Source organism: Diceros bicornis, chromosome 18 (assembly GCF_020826845.1).
Source record: "Diceros bicornis minor isolate mBicDic1 chromosome 18, mDicBic1.mat.cur, whole genome shotgun sequence".
Classification (NCBI taxonomy): Eukaryota; Metazoa; Chordata; class Mammalia; order Perissodactyla; family Rhinocerotidae; genus Diceros; species Diceros bicornis.
In genome coordinates, this window is record NC_080757.1 from 55,319,942 (window position 1) to 55,339,194 (window position 19,253).

Below are 19,253 nucleotides of genomic sequence, written 5' to 3' on the forward strand. Positions count from 1 at the left end.
CTCTCCATTTGCCACCTCACCACCCCCAGAACCTCAGAGGTAACACTGTCAGCCTCTGTGGCCTCCCTGAAAGAAGCTATGCATAAGCAGCACACACACCTAAGCGAAGTACACATAAGTCATCATACAGGCACGCCTCTCTGCCCCTTCTTCTTTTACTTAACAATGTAGTTTTTCCCAAACAGCACATACAGATCTACCTCATTCTTTTATCAGTTTCACAATTTGTGTCGTATGAATATTCTAGAGTTTATTTAACCAGTCCCAATTGCTGAATTATTTGCTCCTCCAAATACTACAGTGAGCATCCTTGTACACATATCTTGGTGGACTTTTGCAAGTATAGCCATAGAATTGCTGAGTCAAAAGAATTTGCATTTATAACTTCGACAGACATTGTCAATTACTCTCCAAAATGCCCCAGTGTATACTCCCACCAATGGTGTATGTGTGAGTGCCTGCTTCCCCAATTCTCAGCCAGTGTTGACCATTATGAAACTATTATTAAACTATCATATATAATATTGTATCTCCAGGATTCTCCAGAGAAACAGAACCGGTAGGAAATATATATATCAAGAGAGATTTAATTCAAGGAATTGGCTTACGTGACTATGGGGCTGGCAAGTCCAAACTCTGTAGGGCAGACCAGCAGCTGGAAATTCTCAGGAAGGAGCTGATGCTGCAGGCTTGAGGCAGAATTTCTTCTTCCTCGGGGAAACCTCAGTTTTTGCTCTTAAGATCTTTCAATTAATTGGATGAGCCCCATCCAGATTATTGAAGATTTACAAGTCAACTGATTATAGATGTTAACCACATCTATAATATACTTTCACAGCAACATCTAGATTACTATTGAATTGAATAACTGGGTACTATGGCCAGGACGAGTTGACACATAAAACTAACCATATATACACAGCCACAAAATATACCTACTCATATCCTTTGTCCATTTTTCTATTGAGATTTGCTTTTGAGAGCTCTTTATATTACTAAATATGTTAACGCTTTGTCTGTCACACATCTCGCAAATATTTTCCCTCTATCATTTCCCATTTGATTTTGTTTCTGGTATCTTCTGTCACCCAGAATATTTTTATTTCCTTGCAGTCAGATCTATTGATCTTTTTACGGCTTCAGAATTTCCTGTCTTGTTAAGAAGTACGTTCAGAGCCACTTCAGGAGCCATTGTAACCACCCCATTCATCTAGGTTTTCTCAATGTTCCACTGAATCACAGAGACACAGGAAAGCAACATATTCAGACAACATTAGTCCAGATCCCAAGGAGAAGACTCCACCAAAGTATTATTTAATGTTAGGCCTCGGCTTTTATCAAGGGTCGATACAAAGGCTATAGGAAAAGCTTTGAATCTTCTGCAAAATTACGTTTGCCCATTTGGTCACTCAGGGCCCCTTATATAAGAATGCACATAAGAGGTTCCTCTCAGCATCGCAGGCCAGGAGAAAATACTCATTGATTGAAAGGACTCAGGCATTCTTCATCGGCAGTAAGCACCACACACCCCATCTGGTTTCGCATTTTGTCTTGACTTCCAGGAAATCTAGAACCAAATGTAACGTTCACCTGCAGGAACAGCCTCGCCTCACCCTGGGCAGATTTCCTCAGGCAGTATCTTTAACTGCCCCCTTATATCTGTGGGTTTTGTTGTAAACCACCTCAAATCCCTGTTGGAAGTGGATGAGGCACAAATACAAACACAGACAAAATGACTTAAGAAGAGAGAACAAAGATACTTGTCTGAATGGTGGCGAAGTTGACACAGAGGTTTCTGTCACAACCACGATTAATTAACATTTTCATAAATGTCCAGAAGGGGGAAGGTGCAGTGGAAAATATGGATCTTAAGTTGACATTTGGCTTCTCCAAGCAGTGAAATTTGGAGCCAGCCTAAAGAAATTCTGGAAAATCCTGGCAGCTGTTGAGTAGAGAGAGAAACTCCACTGTGTATCTAAAATAATAGATTTAGGCAAACCACCCCCAACATTGGGGCACCAGAGCTAGAATACAAATGGAGGACCATATACCACATGTCTCAATATCTTAATGTTCTCAATAAGCTAAAAGAACGATCAAATCAAGTGTCTCCTATCTTCCTACCTTGACAAATATACCTGCCTACCGACCCGGAAGCCAGGTTTGAACGTAGGATTCTCAGAAATTCTGCACCAAAACGTGGCAGCCTAGTGACAGCCACCCGCCAGTCCTCAGCCCCCACCCATAGCCACTCCCCTGCTCTTCCCCTCCTGCACACTCCACACCCCGAAGGTCCTCAGGAGAATGCATGTGGACATCCCCGCCTTCACACCCACGCTCTGTCCACACCCCTGCAAACAGCCATCTTGGCCACTCCTCAGACCTGGGGATGCAACCCTAGCAGGGAGCTTGGGGCAAAGCCTAGTCTATAGGAGGGACATGGGCCTTTGGCCCGGTGAACCACATGTTTCATGGAGAGGGGCACAAACAGAGCAGGGGCAGGTCTAAGGGAGGTCCTGGATTTAGAGAGAAATAATTCAATAATGTTTGTAAATTGATCAGCTCTGAGCTCTCCATTGTGGCCCAGAAAAACGTTGTTAGAATCATCAACTGATTCCTGATGTGACCATCTCCACAGGGCTGCTGTTTCTGAAAAGGCCAATATGAGAACATTATCCAGCCCCTGCCCCCAGGCAGGATTCAGCTGGATCTGTAGCGCTAAACCCTGTCACCCTGGACTGTGTCCCCACTAAACCAGAATATGTCCCAAGAAGATGGAACTGTTTTCATATGGTGAGAGAAGAAAGTGATGGGAACTCTTCACCTTGGAAAGGAAAAAGATAAAAGGGAAAAGAATTAGAATCTGTTATATCCTTTAGTAAATGAGCAAGGTGGACATGGATGCACTGACCCCTCACATTCTGGAATATTCTCTCTGGGAAGCACTTCTTTAAGCCTGAGGAATTTGGATATAGAAAGGATTTGAGATGTAAATTATTAAAGCCACTGCACACAACAAACAAATGGAGCCCTTTAATCCAGGAGGAAATAAAAGCTGAATTGGATTTGCTTTGGGAAGTGAGGGTGAAGGACCGCAGTCTGGGGGACGTCCAAAGTCAACATCATGAACAACCTCGTGTTTGCCCTACCACCAAATCGATGCCACTGTCAGATCCAAACAGTGCTGGAGCCATGGGCCTGACCCAAGGAGGCCCTGTCAATCTTTATGCTTTTACATTTTTGTATTTTTATATGTTGATGTTTTTGCAAGTCCAGCTAAAGTTGGCATCTCCTAAGCCTTCCCAACCACCTCTGAATGTTTGCCTTTGGAAAGTGGCTATTGTTCACTTTGAAACTAAGGCATTTATCCATTCATTCATTCATTCATTGAGAGACTGCTGGGTACCAGCCCCTGGGTGCATGTATATTTCTTCTCTGTTGCTTACGATTTTCTTTCACATCCAGCACTTGAACTCCCGTGCTGATTCTCCCCACTTCATCCTCCAGGTACAGAAGTAGCCTTTCCCCTCTTTCCCAAATTCTACTTCTCTTTGAATGTTGTCCTCTCCAAGGCCTTGTTCCAGGGCCAAGTGCAAACTCTTCCCAAGGCATACAGCCAGACATCTTGATACTTTTTTAATTCTATAGACCATTTTTTTAGCCTTTCCCGTACAGGAGACCCATTGTGTTAGTCCAGGTCTCCCAAGAAGCAGATGCCAAAAGGAAATTAAATGAGCAAGAATTTTATTAGGGGAAACATCTATGAGAGAAACGGGATAGGAACCAGGAGAGGCGAGGAGAGCCGTCAGACCAGGAGGCAGGTCCGACCCCAAGTGAAGGAGAGAGGACAGGGCGGTTGTGTGGAAGGGTCCTAGACCACTGTGCAGTGTCTGGAAGCTTCTGTTAAACTGTGAGGGAGTCCTCGAACAGAAGTCAGCTGTTAGGGGGCTCCTGTGTCTCCCAGGAACAGGCCTGCCTCAATGTCTCTGCCACACTCTGCCTTTGGCTGGGAATTGCCAGTGGGAAGCGTAGTCTTGGTGCAAACACACCAATGATGGATTGCAGAGCACAGCAGTGGGGCCTCAGCCACTTGTGCCCGTGGCTGGAAGTCTGAGAGGCACATACTCACGTTCACCTCAGATGTTTATTAACTTGGATTGAAACAAGACTTCCTCTATGCTTTCTTTTTTTTTTTTTTTTTGTGAGGAAGATCAGCCCTGAGCTAACATCCATGCCAATCCTCTTTTTGCTGAGGAAGACTGGCCCTGGGCTAACATCTGTGCCCGTCTTCCTCCACTTTATATGGGACGCCGCCACAGCATGGCTTGACAAGTGGTGCATGGGTGCGCGCCAAGGATCTGAACCCGGGCCGCCAGCGGCGGAGCATGCACACTTAACCGCTACGCCACGGGGCCAGCCCTTTCCTCTATGCTTTCATGCCTTCTGCAGTGACTTCAATAGGAAATCAAGAGTTTGGTGTGTGTGTGTCTGTGTGCATTGTGTGTGTGAGTGTGTCTCTGTGTGTTTGTGCATGTATGGCAGGTATGTTTGTGTGTGCACACATGTGTATGTCTGTTTAGAAGGAACCCACTCCTGTAGCCACACGACATCTCGGAAGCCTAATTCACACTGCAGCCCCTAACCTCTCTCTGTCGCTCCCTTTCAGACCATCCTGGTGGGCGACAGTGGCGTGGGGAAGACATCTCTGCTGGTTCAGTTTGACCAGGGCAAGTTCATCCCCGGCTCCTTCTCTGCCACTGTGGGCATCGGATTCACAGTAAGCACTCTCAGGCTCTGGGCTTTGGTATGCCTGTTAGAGTCCCAGCAGGCAACGGGTGGACACTCACACTGGATCATTCAAGGAGGTTTAATAAAAAGACTATTTACCAAGGTGTAGGCAGGGGGCTGGGAAACCAGGAGGGATGGTGCAGTGCCCTTGGGTAGTGACAGGGCCTCCATCCCAGCCCTAACCTGAAAAAGGTGAGAGGAAGGAACGGTCGCAAGAACCAGAGGCAAAGGGCTGTGTGGAGAGGGCTGGCTGGCAGGAGCTGTAACTCTCCAGGGAGGGACAAAGCCACCCATAGTAACCCTCCTGGGCAATAAATTGGTCCCCTCCCACATTGCTCTCCTCCTGCTCCCCCCTCTCCTTCTGGGGCTCCCCATTGGCTGAACACAACTAAAACCTAGAAAGCAAGGGGGTATCTTGATACAGATTGCTCAGATCCACCTTCCAAGGCAAGAAGAATCTAGAGAGGCAAAGATTGGCTTAAAATTTTAAGCACAGTCCAAACTTAGCATTGTCATGGGGTCCTAGGGCACTGACAGGTCAAAGGTTAAAGTTCAGTTTTTAGCACTGTCTCTCCCTGGACACAGCACCGAGGGGCGGCTCAGATTAAGGAAGTATTTCCAAGCTCTCTCCATGGCCCCTCTGTGGGCCAGGAAGTTCTCCCTCCGCGACACACTCTAATTTCTCTGCACTGTCACACCTGCCGGCTGCTCTCAGTGACTCTGGGATCCTGGGAAGGCCTTTGGGGAGGGTTTCGCTCCTCTCTTGGCCTGTGGCACGAGTAGAGGGTCCTCCGTTGGAGTCCCCAGAATCCCAGTGTCCAGAGACAGGGCAGAGCAAACATCATTTCTTGGGCAGTGTGGGTGTTTGAGAGGCCAGCCTCTGGGACCAAGCAGAGCACAGGCCTGTGAGGCCACACTCGGGTTGGGACGCAGCAGTGCCACACTGGTGGGAAGAGAGGGAGGGAACCCCAGAAACTGGGCTTGCCCAGTGGGTCACAGTGAGGAAGGCAAGGGGCCAGGATGGGCATGGCTTCCGAGTGAAGCAGAAATGAGAACCTGGCCAGAGTGTGTGCCAGGGCTGGAATCCAGCCCGAAACGCCAGCGCCCAGGGCTCTCTGGGGACAAAGAGCGGCTGGGCTCCAGAGTGCCGGGAAGGGCGGGCCTGAGTCCCAGGAGGCCAGGCAGCCCTGGCAATCTCTGAGGCCTTGACCAGGCTGCCATGAAGCGAACCAGGATGTCTGGTGCCAGGCATCCCTCTCTGTGGGCCCATGCCTGGTCTGCTCCTCAGCACACAGAGCACACGATGCCCTCACAGCCACACGCATGTCTCCTCACCCACTCCATGCCTGCCCTTCTGCCTGTGAGACGCAGAGGGCACACAGTGGTGTGGGTTTGGAAATTCTGTAGGGGCATGGGGGGGTGCAAATTCTGATTCACACTCCACAGATGCACAGGTGGGACCTCCAAATTTTGCCACTAGCCTGGTAAGAAAAGTGAGGCAACTCGTCTGTGAGAAGGAAGAGAGTGTGTGGTCAAACTGAGAACCCAAAGCCGTCAGAGACAGGACAGGCCGGGCCCTCCCTCTCTCCTCGGACTGGGCCTTCTAGACCCTCGGCGGTTTGCCTGGCACCAGTCGGCACTGGGAAGGATTGATTCACCTTAGGACAAACCCATGGACAGCTTATGCTGAGTGAGGGCCTGAGGGCCTGACCCGGGCCTAAGTGTGGGGACACCTGGGTCAAGTGCATGACCTGGGAGCACAAATGGGCACACACCCTGCTGCTCAGCTGGGACACAAACCCAGGGGAACCCTAAACTTGTGGTGTGATGTGAGGCATTTGTGTGGTATGAGGTGTGTGTGTCTCTGGTGTGATTTGAGGTGTGCATGGTGTGAGGTGTATATGTGGCATAAGGGGTTGTGTGTATGTTTGTGGTGTGGTGTAATGTGTGTGTAGTGTGAGGCGTGTGTGTGGTGTGTGGTGCGAGGTGTGTGCGTGGTGTGAGGTGTGTGCGTGGTATGATGTGTGTGTGGTGTGAGGTGAGTGTATGGTGTGAGCTGTGTGCATGGTGTGAGGTATGTGTGTGGTGTGATGTGTGCAAGGTGTGATGTGTGTGTGGTGTGAGCTGTGTGTGTGGTGTGAGCTGTGTGTGTGGTGTGAGATGTGCATGGTGTGATGTGTGCGTGGTGTGAGGTATGCGTGGTGTGAAGTATGTGCGTGGTGTGAGGTGTGTGTGAGGTGTGTGTGTGGTGTGAGGTGTGTGTGTGGTGTGAGGTGTGTGTGTGGTGTGAGGTGTGTGTGTGGTGTGAGGTATGTATGGTGTGATCTGTGTGCATGGTGTGAGGTGTGTGTGTGGTGTGATGTGTGCATGGTGCGATGTGTGCGTGGTGTGAGGTGTGTGTGTGGTGTGATGTGTGCATGGTGTGAGGTGTGTGTGTGGTGTGATGTGTGCATGGTGTGAGGTGTGCGTGGTGTGATGTGTGCGTGGTGTGAGGTGTGTGCGTGGTATGAGGTGTGTGCGTGGTGTGAGGTGTTTGTGTGGTGTGAGGTATGTATGGTGTGATCTGTGTGCATGGTGTGAGGTGTGTGTGTGGTGTGATGTGTGCGTGGTGTGAGGTGTGCATGTGGTGTGAGGTATGTGCATGGTGCGAGGTGTGTGTGTTTGGGGAGAGATGCAGACTCCCGCAGGGGTCCACAGCACTGGGAGGAGGTCGGGAGGCCTGGACTTCCTGGAGGCTGTGTTCTCGATGGGCCCTCTCCTGGCCACCAGATCTAAAGAGCCCTCGTCCCTTAGTGAGCTGTGCTTCCTCCCTCTGGGGCAAAACCCATTCCCCTGCATCCCCCGCTGAACATCCCTGACCCTGTCCCACTTCTGACACACCCGAGGCTGCCCTTGAACGCGCCACCTGATGTTGCCATGTCCCAGCAGACAATGTGTGACATACTCTGCATATGACGCTGCCCACACACCCCAGACCCAGGGGGCTGGACAGGTATGGCCCAGAGGAGAGCGTGCTGCACCTCTCTGCCCTGTTCATGGACTTCTTCCCTCAGTCCCATCAGCCCATCCAAACTCTAGCGCAGCAATGCAGCAAGACAGTGGTTTTATTTCTCTCTGACTTCTGGAGCATTCACACTGATGTGCAACCTTCTCCATTCCAAACCTAGAGCAGGACAAAGAGGATCTTGGTCAGGCCCACAACACAAACCTCGGCTGGAGGTTAGAAACCCAAAATCAAGGTGTCGGCAGGGCCATGCTCCCTCTGACACCGGAAGGATCCTTCCTTGCCTCTTCCAGCTTCTGGTGGCTCCTGGCAATCCTTCGCATCCCTTAGCTTGTAGACACATGTGTCTTCACACGGCCATCCTGTCCCTGTGCATCTTCTCCTCTTCTTATAAGGACACCAGTCATATTGGACTGAGGTCTCACAGTACTCCTGTGTGACCTCGTCTTAACTAATTACATCTGCAATGACCCTATTTCCAAACAAGGTCATGTTCTGAGATTCTGGGGGTCAGGACTGCAACATCTTTTCTGAGGGACACAATCAGCCCATCGCCACATGGTTTGCAGTGGAAGGTGAGCGAGGGCCATGCCACTTCCCCTCTCTCGTTTCTCCTCAGCCATTACCCTCTTGCACTGAACGCCCTCACCTCTGCAGGCTTCCTGGTGAGCCCTCGGGAGCCAGAGCCCAGGGCATCAAATGGACCAGGGTGTTATTTGCAACAAGATTCTCTGGCAGCCAACAGCGGGCAACAACACGCACCTGCAGAGTGCCGTGCAGCGTCTCTCCCACATAGGGCTCCCTGTCTGAGTCCCACCCTATGTACAGATGAGGCTATGGCAGGCCCACCTCCAGAAAATAGCTCCAGCTGACGCCAAAAATCACAGGGCTGGAGGCGAATGTACACACAGTCCCCATGGGGCTTACAGTAGCCCATAAGCCACACCTGCCCCTTGCCCCTCATCACCAACACCTAAGCAAAGACATGCAGGTGCCCCCCACACACACACACACATACCCCTCAAACAGTCCCTTTGTCATGCACTTACCTTATTCTGTTGGGACAGGGGTAACAGAAGGGTTGGCCCAGGCCACAGAGCCCCTGAACTCTGCTATGGGAAACCCAGGATACACTCCCACCCTGTCACCAGGAGCTGCAGGGTTCCTGGGACGTCCTGGAGACTCTCCTCAAAATGATCCACGACTTCATGGATTCATTTGATACCAAACATTTAAGGCGTACTTGGTGCCAGGGGCAGAGGGCTGCACTGAATAAGGCCAGCCCTGGCTTCAGCAGCGCCTAGATTGGGAGGTGTGTGAGGATGTTGGGGGGGACCCTTTCCCATGGTGGGACATTCTGGGTGCAGCAAAATGTCAGGTGAGAGAGACGTGAGAGGTGATGGACATTAAAGGATCAAAGTCTGAGCACCCACCAGAGGCACCAAAAAACCCCAGTGCAAACGTGCTACCAGGTGAATATTGGTCCGTAAACAAGATTATACTCAGATGAGCTAGGGCTGGGTGCATTAGCAAAAGCGAAACTGCCAGGGCGCTGTCGTCAGAACGCACGCCTCCTCTCAAACGCAGCGCCGGCTGCCCAGGGGCGTCCCCAGCCTCTCCCACCGCCGACCCCGACTCCGACCCCGGGGCCACCTGTTGACTGCCCGCTGGCTGGGGCTCGGGCGCCGCCTGCTGGCCGCGCTGCGCAGCGGCATCGAGAACCCGGGCGCCCGCGCGGGTCCCAGCGATGCCACAACTTCCGCAGCGGGCGGGGTCTCCAGGGACCGCTCCCCGTGGGAACCTAACCCTGGCGGCTGGTGACCTTAGGGGACCGGTCCTGGGGCTGGATTTGGCCCATGCCCTCTGAGCACGAAGCCGGGCCAGTGTTGCTCAGGGGGCCGGGCTTCCCCCTCGGTTGACCCTGCTGTCCTGCGCGCCCTTGCGGGACAGCCCGCTCCGGGCCGGTGTCATTGGGGTGGCAGGACGGAGGGAGGAGCCTGGAGGGGTCCGGGTCGGGGTGGTGGAGAGGGGAAGGAGTGGGTGGAGCCTAAGGCGGGGCCGTTCCTGCGCTGTCCCTCGCCCGCCGCCTGCCCCAGCTCACCTCTCGTCCAGGGACATGACAGGCACGCCTGGCGCCGCTGCAGCCCGGGATGGCGAGGCCCCCGAGCGCTCCCCGCCCTGCAGTCCGAGCTACGATCTCACGGGCAAGGTGGGTGGGCACTGCGCTCAGCGCTGGGGACTCCCGTGCCTGCTCCGAGGGCCACCCCTCCCCGCGCCCTTTGCCCTGAGACCCTGGTCGTCCCCGGCCCAAGCCCGTTTCCCGCTGCTTCTGCGTTGGACTCAACCCTTCCCCCAGGCAGCCGGGTCTCCCAGAGTAGGGAGGGAGGGTCGAGACACAGCCCCCGGGCCCAGCCCAACCTCTAGGGATGGGGGGGGGGCCTCTGCGGGGGCGGAGAGAGGAAGGTCGGGAGGACTGAGTGACTTCCCACCCTGCAAACCCCAACCCAATTTTCTTCTGCCACACTCCGGCCAATACGAGCCCCCAGCAACCCCATGCTTCTCGGTGGGGGTTAGGCACACAGCCCTCCAGGTGATAGGAAATGGGACTCAGCAAGGACGCCCCCTGGCGGCGGGGAAACTTGCGGTTAATGCCCTCTTCCCAGGTAAGCTCAGCTGAGACTTGGCGTCAGTTTCAAGGCCTTAGGCCCAAAATTCTTTAGGTTCCCAGCTGCCCACAAGTCCTACCCCTTCCCTTTCCATCCCTGCAGTCACTGCCTCGCACTTTCTTCCAGGAGGATGTTGCTAGCCAGAATGCAGGCCCACTTGGGAATTTTTAGAACCTGAGAAAGATCTTAGCAGTTAGTCACAAGTCCCCCATCTGGGAGAGCTAAGTCAGCTCTCTGGGGCTCGTTCCCTCTGCAGGGTGGCCCTGTGCGGAAGCAGGTGCGGGTGGCAATGGACACCGGTCTGTCTGCCCTCTCTCTGTGCCCTTGGAGCAGGCAGGTACCAGGAACTCTGAAGGAGGTGCTGAGGGAGCCCAGAGCTTCCACCCTTCCTCTGTAGGGTTGGGGATCCATGAGTAGGGTTGGGGAAACTGTCTCATGCTGCGTGGCCTTGAAGGAGACCTGTCTCTCTCTGTGCCTTGGTTTCCTCCCCCACATTGGGGCTCACTCTCACTAGGAGTCTGGGGCCTCCACCCCCATCATTTCAGGGGAAGCCACTCTGCAAGTCACAAGCCCAGAGCCGTTGAGATAAGCGTCCTGTGTGGGCTCAAGGCAGGAAACGGGCCCCTGTGCGTTCAGGGGAGGGGGAGCTGCTGAGGGACAGTCTCCAGGCTGGTGGGGACTGCCTGACCCCCTTGCCCGACAAGCCAGCTGGGCTGTTTGCCTAGGAGGTGGCAAGGCTGCGCAGCTGTTTGTGTTTGGTGGAATTGCCTGGCTGGGTGGATGGCTGGCATCGTTTGCTCAAGGCAGCTGTGATCTGTAAAGTACACACGCACTCGCCCTCCCTCCTCTCTTCCCCCTCGGGGCCGGGGACCCAGGAGCCAGGCAGCAGTGCAGTCCCCAGGGGGCTCCCCAGCCCCAGCCCTCCTTCTGGCCCCTGGGCCAAGAAGCATCTGCAGAAAGCTGGCCCCTGGCCTCTACCAGCCTGCATGCCCTAGGCCTGCCCCAGGAGACTGAGTCCAGGGCAGTCTGAGAGGAGCCTGGTGGGAGCTCTGTGGGCTGGATTAGAGGGGATGGGGGCCACAGGCAGGCAGTACCCCGCCCCCGCCGGGCCACTCTTCCCCAAGTCTTAGGTGGTTCACACCCACATTATTGGCCTTAGCCATTAACAGACTCTAGACAGGCCTCAAAGAAATTCTCTCTCCTCCCTTCTAGCCACTGTGGAAACCATGGCACAGAAGAGTTAAGGAATTACAAGCCAGGACCTCAGCCTTCATGCACCTTCTGCTCAGCCCCCGATCTCTCCACCCAAATTAGCTAATCCCATACCCCACGCCCACAGCAGGAAAGCCTCTGGGCTCCATGGTCAAGGTCAGAGCCTTAAAAATAACTCAAACCTAGTCACTGCTCAACCCGTTAAATATCTAACCAGTCAGTTGGGAAAATTCCACCATTAGGTCTAGACCTCTGTTCTCCAAGATTGTGGAATGACTGGACAGAGGGCTCCCCTCCCCCACCCATCCCTCAGAGAAGATGAGCAGAGACTGGCCAGACAATAAGGGAGGGACACACCCCACCCCACACACTTCCTCCCCTACAGTGACCCAAGGATGTCAATTGGCAGCCATTTGTCCCACAGGAAGTTTCTGCCATAAGAGCTTCAGACTAAACGTCTCCCCACTTCAGTATAAATTTCAACCTTCTCTAATTCATGCAGCCTTTTTATAAACATAAAATGTCATTAGAAACTTCCAAATAAATGTCGTCACCAAAAAAAACATAATTTTAGAATACACCTTTGCAAACGACAGAGTCCCACCCCAGTCAGTTCCTAATACACTCCCCTGGTGTGAAGCCCTGTCTGAGGCATTGACACGTCTGCTTTCGGGCAGTATAGCCCCGCCTATGTGTGCACACACGTGTGGAATGCATGCAGGGAGGGAAGGAATCCCGGCATGGTGTGGCAGGGGACAAATGTGGCCAGAGTCTTGACCACACAGATGTGGTTTTTTGCTGGAGGCTCCAAGCACATATGGGGACCTGTTAGTGCTGAGGTCTCAACTCAGGGTTCCAGGAAATTGGGTGAGGACAGGAGGGTCAGAGGGAGAGTGTGTGAGGTGGGCTGAGCTGAGGAGCGTGGAGAGGAGAGGCAGGGTGAAGGCAGCAGCAGGCTTTCCAGAAGCAGGTGCCCCTCGGTGTAGTCAGCATCCCCCCTGGCCCTCTGCGCCTCTTTCCAGGGCCTCTCTCCCTGGAAACACAGACACTCGCCCCGACCCCCCATTAACTGCCTCTGCCCCCAACTCCTAGGTGATGCTTCTGGGAGACTCGGGCGTCGGCAAAACCTGTTTCCTGATACAATTCAAAGATGAGGCCTTCCTGTCCGGGACCTTCATAGCCACCGTCGGCATAGACTTCAGGGTGAGGTGGCTGCAGGCTCCTCCTCCCAGCAGTGAGCCAGGGGGCTACAACTCAGACCCAAGGGTACTGCCCTCTCCTTGCCCGCCCTGGCTCCTCAGGGCTGCTGTGGCTCACTGCTCGGAGGGCACTGGGGGTGCTCCCCTAGGGACCACAGAGGGGACCAGGTTAGAGGAGTCTGGGCTTGGTGGGCTCCTTGCCCCCCTACAGGATATGAGAAATGAGAGACTGAGTTGCAAAGTTCTGCCCCCGAGTGGAGCAGACACATCCCACGGTGTGAGCTGAGCTTCCTGGCCCTCAGCCCCTTTGCTCATTGCCCTCTGAGCTGGGCCCCTCTGGCAAGACCTCAACAGTTAAGCAGTCTTGCTGGAGTTCCCGGGAAGCAAAGCACTGCACTATGTTTAAGCTGGGCTGGCCCTGTGGGGAGAGAGCAGCTTGCCAGGGTCCCTCCCTCTCACCTTGATGAACCCATCTTTACAAATCTGCATCAGGGATGCTGAGCACTCCGAGCACTTCACACACAAAGGGTCGAGAGTAAGGGTCTAACTCAGACAGGTGGGGCTGTGCAGAGGGCGGGGGCCTCCCTCCCAAAGAGAAGGGAAGGAAGCCTCACTTAGGAGAACCAGCGAGCAGCTAGAGGAAAGGCGACCCTGCAGACCCAGCCTCCAAGGTCCCCGGGATGCTGGTGGGCATCCCATCTCTAAGGGCTCAGTTGCAGGATGGGACTGAGCTCCAGAAGAGGCAGATGGAAGCAGGGAAGGGGTAGAGCCCTCAGTGTCCAGCCCTGTGCAGCCTGCTGAGCCCTGGGAGAGCCAGGCAGGTTCTCAGGCTTCCCCTTGCCCTGGCGTGTTGTGAGAAGAGCAAACAGAGTCCCCAGAAGAGAGGACTCCGCAGTGAGGGTATCTGGGTACAGGGTCCCACTGCCCTGATGGGGTGATCTGCCTGGAGACATCTCTGGGGCTCACCACACCCCCTGTAGCCCTGGGGAGCGACCAGGACAGGATGTTTGCTCCTCAGTAGAGTGTCAGCAGAGCGCAGGAGTCAAGCCGTTCGTGTCCTCAGCACCCACCTCTCCCTCTGCCTTTTTCTCTTTCAGAACAAGGTGGTGACCGTGGATGGTGTGAGGGTGAAGCTTCAGGTGAGAGCAGAGGCTGCGGGGGAGGGAGAGGAGGGAGGAGTCTGCCCTTGCTCCTCACCCAAACCACAGGAGGCCTGCAGCCCTGCCCTCAGCCTGGGGTAATTTCCTGTGGGGCCCACGAGAGGAAGTGGCTTTTGTTTGTTTGACATCTGCAGAAAAAGCAGTTCCCAGGCACCCTCTCTTCTATCCAAGGCAGCCCAGTGCCTTCAGACAGCTTAGGCTCCCTCTATCTCCTCCCCAGTTTCCCGGGCCTCATCTGCTCTAGGAGGCTGGACACCCTCAGCCCCTGGGCTGGGGAAGAGGCAACAGCACTGAATGAGCTTGAGAACTCAGTAACTACCACCGTCCAGGACATCACCAGATGTTCAGAAGCCCATGAGAACCTAAAGAAGGAAAGGTCCCACCCTCCCACACCTCTCTCGTACCACAACGTGGGTTTCCTCTGCCCAGCACAGTCCCTGCAGCCTGCCTCCTTCTGACCATTTGTCCGTCCCTTCCTAGATCTGGGACACAGCAGGACAGGAGCGGTTCCGCAGCGTCACCCACGCTTATTACCGAGACGCCCAGGGTAAGTGACTTGTGCCCTCCACCTCCTTCCCCCAGCCCACTTGTACCATCCACCTTCTGTGTGAAGTCCGAGTCCCCAGTGTAACCTCTCTCTCCCCCTGCAGCCTTGCTCCTGCTGTACGACATCACCAACAAGTCTTCCTTCGACAACATCCGGGTAAGTCATCCTTACCCACCACCCATAAGCAGCCAAGGCAGGGTCTGTGCACGTGTGGACCGCTTCCTGCTTCGTGGGAAGGGGGTGGAGCATGGAACACCACTGCCTTCTCAAAAACACCTGAACGGTGACTCAGAAGTAATAAGCTGCTCTTGGGTATTTGATTGGCATGTGGGCATGAAGGCCAAGCAGGCTGCTGTATGCCTGTGCCACCTACTTGGCCCTGACTGTGATTCATGAGTGTGTTTCATGCCAAAGTAGTCAGAAAGTCCCTAGCTCGAGCCTGGACAATTACCCTCAGAAACCAAGGGGAGAGTCCAAGCAGAAAAGTCTATCCAGACATCCAGCCCAAGTTGTAAGAAAGTGACTCAGGCAGGCAGAGTGAGTGGCTCTGTCCTCACAACCAAACTATTAGAGAGTAGAGATAATAATTCAACAAATACAAGCATTGACTCTGAGCACAGTACTGTAAAGGTTCCATATGTTCCCTGACCTCAAAGAGTTGACAAATTGGAGGAACAAGACATGTAGATATAAAACAGCTTATAAATTGGATAGAAATCCATGGCACTCATACTGCCACCTCCAACTCCATGCTCATGGCAGACATCGCTAATCAATCACAGTATTTTTGATCACTGAGCCCGTATGTGGCCTTACAATCCTCAACAGGGCACTCCAGGAAATTGTTGGTGACTACCAACTGATTTATGAGGTAAAGCCTCTGCTACCTCTATCTTCCATAGAACTGAGACTTGCAACACATGGGGTTTGGGGCCACTCAGGACTGGAGAGGCCAGAACAAAGATGCAGATGAGACAATGCACAGGGCATCGTGTTTGGGGTCAGTGAGCAGGATAATCAAATAGAAGAAGGAAGGGCCAGAGGGAAGGGGAGAATGGCTGGTGCTCAGCCTCAGCCTGGCTCAGCCCACCCTCTCCCACAGGCCTGGCTCACTGAGATCCATGAGTATGCCCAGAGGGATGTGGTGATCATGCTGCTAGGCAACAAGGTGAGTGGCTCCACGGCAGGGTCAGCCCACCCCTCTCCTCTCCCACTGCCACAGCATTAGCTCTACCAGCCCCATAGCCACCCAAGAGTGTTAGCTGGACATTCTTCCAGCAAAGGACTCTTTCAGTCTCTAGTTCAGGAGTCAGACCTATTTGGCAGCTTCAGCCCATGTCACCTGCCCTCTTAAAGCTTTGGAAACGGTCCCCTGCAGGGAAAGCTCAAGCTAGTACCTGAGAGACCCACGGTTGCCCAGCTGCTCAGCCCTTATTAGATGGTCGTGATGAGGGTCACGGATGAGGAGCTAAGACTGGAAAGGGTTAGCCCCAACTACTGCCACCCCTTTGAGGCTGGCTCACCACACCCGTACCAAGGAGAGTTACCCACCTCCCCCAGGAGGAGTGAGATCCCAGGGCTGGGAGCTGGTAACTCAGCCTGACCAACCCAGAAACCCTGGCCCCATGCCCATCGTGCCACCTGCAGTCCTGCAGGCCACCAGCAGAGGGCGGGTAGTGCCTGCTCCTGGGGCAAAGAATAGGCCAGGCAGGGGCAGGGCCAGCTGGGGTCAAGGCTTCCTTCCCCAGAGTGACCCACCTGGGCTTGACAGGCGGATGTGAACAATGAACGAGTGATCCGTTCGGAGGACGGAGAGACGCTGGCCAGGGTAAGTGACTGCCTGTGGGCAGGGTGAGGGGTGGGGGCAGCCACAGGCTAGCCCTGAAGACACTCTCTCTCTGGCAGGAGTATGGAGTTCCCTTCATGGAGACCAGTGCCAAGACAGGCATGAATGTGGAGTTAGCCTTTCTGGCCATTGCCAAGTGAGAGCTGAGCAGGGAAGGGAACCGTGCGGGGCAGGGTGGCACCATCTGGGAATCCAGTATGGCCTGGCCCCCCTCCCCCGCCAGCCCCTGGGCCCAACTGCCTTCTGCAGTCTGAGGTCCATTTGCCCCGGGCCATAGGAGTGGGGAGGATGCTCAGCTCCTCAGTCCGTACCCAGCCCGTTGTTTCTTCTTCTTCCAGGGAGCTGAAACACAGAGCCAGGCAGCAGGCCGATGAACCCAGCTTCCAGATCCGAGACTATGTGGAGTCCCAGAAGAAGCGGCCTGGCTGCTGCTCCTTCTTGTGACTCCCAAGGGGCTGAGAGGAGGCTCCAGAGGCCCACGAGGATGCAGCCTTCTCCCCCAGACCTGGCTTACTCTGAGCAGCTAAGCCAGTGGGGAGAGAACTGGGGGACCCAGTGCACAGGCCTTCCTTCCCAAGAGGGAGCTGTACTACCTACTTCCTGGACTTCCCTGCATCTCCAGGGAGGGTAAAATATTTATATTTCATTTTAATGATACACAATTTAATACAAAAAAAGGCACCAGAAAGCCCAGGTAAGGACCTGGTGGCCCTTTTGCCTTCTAGTGCTAGGACTGAGGGGTCGGGGCCTACCTCCTAGCCACAATGAGGGCAGTATTGCTCAGCTCAGCACCAGGGGACACTGATGCACTTCAGTGACCCCCTTCCCACTCTCACTTCAGCTGGAGAGAGGCTTCATGTCCTCCAGCTTCCCAGGGAACAATCTTCCCCACTAAGACAGGGCCCTTGTGCTGGGAGCTAGACCAAAACCTCAGGGAAGATAGGAGATATGGAGATTGGGCAGGGACTCTGCTCCCTGGGAGGGGGAGAGAGGAGTAGCAGAGATTAGGTCTGTTTGGCTACCTCTGGCCCTACTAACGCCCCTCCAGGAGGTGTACCCTTTCCCTCCAGCCCACAAGCACACTGGGGCACCTGGAAACATTTGGTTCCTGTTCCCCAGACCTCAGATCCCAGGGAAGCCCCTCCTCCATGAATCCCTGGTCTTATCTACCTTTCTGGCTGTGCCCCTACACACCTAAGGTCCCAGCTAGGGAAAGGTGGTTCTTCTGTCCCAACCCTTTAGCAGGTATGCAGCCCCCAGGCTACTTCAAGCAGCTGTAGTGCTTCTACTGGGAAAAAACCAGATAAAGAGAAACCACCTGGAGCAGGTGGGAGGCAGAATTGAGTAAACCTTGCCCTACATGTATGCCCCTAAACCCAAGCGCTGCCTCCTCCCTGACACCCACGCCCATTTTTTCCCAGACAGACGCAGACTCAAAACTGCTCTATCTCCCTTTCTACTAAGCCAGGTTAGAGAGTGAGAGGTCATCCAATTCTGGTAAACCAATGCAATGTGTGCAAAATAAGGTCATGTGGGTAAGACTGGGGTAGGGAAGGGGCGGCAAGGAGTTACGGGAGCGAAGGTCACAACTCTCCCAAAGCCCTTACCCCAGCAATCAGAAGGGCCAGGGTACATGAAGGTCATGACCTAAAGCACCTTACTCCAGCTCTCTGGGCCATGGGTGGGGAGAGACACCTTTGCTCCAGCTCTCCAAGTCAGGGGCGGGGGAGAGGGATAGAAAGAGGCATGCACTGCACATTTCTGAGGCTACTGCACTTGCTTCCACGGCAGAAATCTTGCTCTCTGAGCAGAGTCAGCAGCTCCAACTTGGGCCAGATAAGGAAGCTCTCCCGAGCAGAGCAGGGAGGAGCCTGACCTTGCCGGCTCTTCTGGGGCCCAAGGCAGGTCACAGGCGATCCAATCATGTAGGCTGTACTGGGCCTCCAGCATTTGTGTTTTCCAGAATTAAACTGCAGTATTTTGGAAAGTACACACTGTCCCCTGCTTCTTTGAGGTGCCCATGGGGCGGGAGTCATGTTGAAAGGATTGTTATTGCATGCTGGGGGAACTGTCATTGACAGCCAAAATCACTTGATCCTCATCCTTCAATGTCCCCAACTGGTCACCTCATCCTTTACAGACCACCCCTCAGCCTCTGTGACCAGCCTCTCATCTGCAAGAAGGAACTGAAAGGTTTATCTTACGGTCCTAATCATTCTTTCTCTATTGAAAAAAGCCAGGTCTCCTTGCCCTGGAGACTATACCCAGAGATGATTACCTGACTCTGTTCTGCCTCTCTCCACCCCACCTCCCTAGCCGAACGCTGACGCCAATGCCCACGCCATTGCCCTACCTAGGTGGCCTTTTTCGGTGGGCAGCCGCGCAAAGCCTGGGCTCTCTGCTGAGACCCTCGCACTGTCCCAACCAGGATCAGAGCCCGCACTCCTATAAGCAGGTCCTGGGACAGTGCAAAGTGACTCCGCAAATGGGAAAATATCGTTATTCAGACAACTCTGCTGGGTCCGAAGTGGACCTCCGTCTTACTCCTCACACCGCTGGGACCTCGCAGCCCCGGAGCGGGAGCGGTTTCCCCGGCAACAGTCGCCCCCTCCCCCCCTCAATTGGAGCTGCACACAAGGTTTTGGCTAAAGGCTGTTAAAACGTTAGCGTCCTTTACTCGAGGGTTGGCTCTCCTCAATCCCCGCCACAGGTGGGGGAAACCAGAACAGAGCCTGCGGGCCCCTCCGCCCGGTACCGGGAACTCGCCCCGCCCCCCGCCTCAACTCCGGCCACTTGGAAACAAACACTTCCACTTCCTGAGCCCTCTTTCT

The 19,253-nt window shown here is 54.2% G+C and overlaps 1 protein-coding gene across 4 annotated transcripts in view; it reads left to right on the forward strand.

Annotated features, from left to right (window-relative positions):
- RAB37 (RAB37, member RAS oncogene family) overlaps positions 1-18,412 on the forward strand; it is a 61,343-nt gene extending 42,931 nt beyond the window's left edge. The window contains exons 1-9 of one of the 4 annotated variants that reach the window (XM_058561529.1): positions 9,863-10,001; positions 12,763-12,936; positions 13,967-14,008; positions 14,510-14,576; positions 14,680-14,732; positions 15,679-15,744; positions 16,348-16,404; positions 16,482-16,558; positions 16,761-18,412. In XM_058561529.1, the coding sequence (XP_058417512.1) occupies positions 9,909-10,001; positions 12,763-12,936; positions 13,967-14,008; positions 14,510-14,576; positions 14,680-14,732; positions 15,679-15,744; positions 16,348-16,404; positions 16,482-16,558; positions 16,761-16,866 (735 nt within the window). In that variant the 5' untranslated portion in view covers positions 9,863-9,908 and the 3' untranslated portion in view covers positions 16,867-18,412. Of the gene's footprint in view, positions 1-4,666; positions 4,778-9,862; positions 10,002-12,762; positions 12,937-13,966; positions 14,009-14,509; positions 14,577-14,679; positions 14,733-15,678; positions 15,745-16,347; positions 16,405-16,481; positions 16,559-16,760 lie in introns of those variants that run through there. The other 3 variants (XM_058561530.1, XM_058561531.1, XM_058561532.1) reach the window with 3 other exon arrangements.
- Positions 18,413-19,253: the final 841 nt, after the last annotated feature.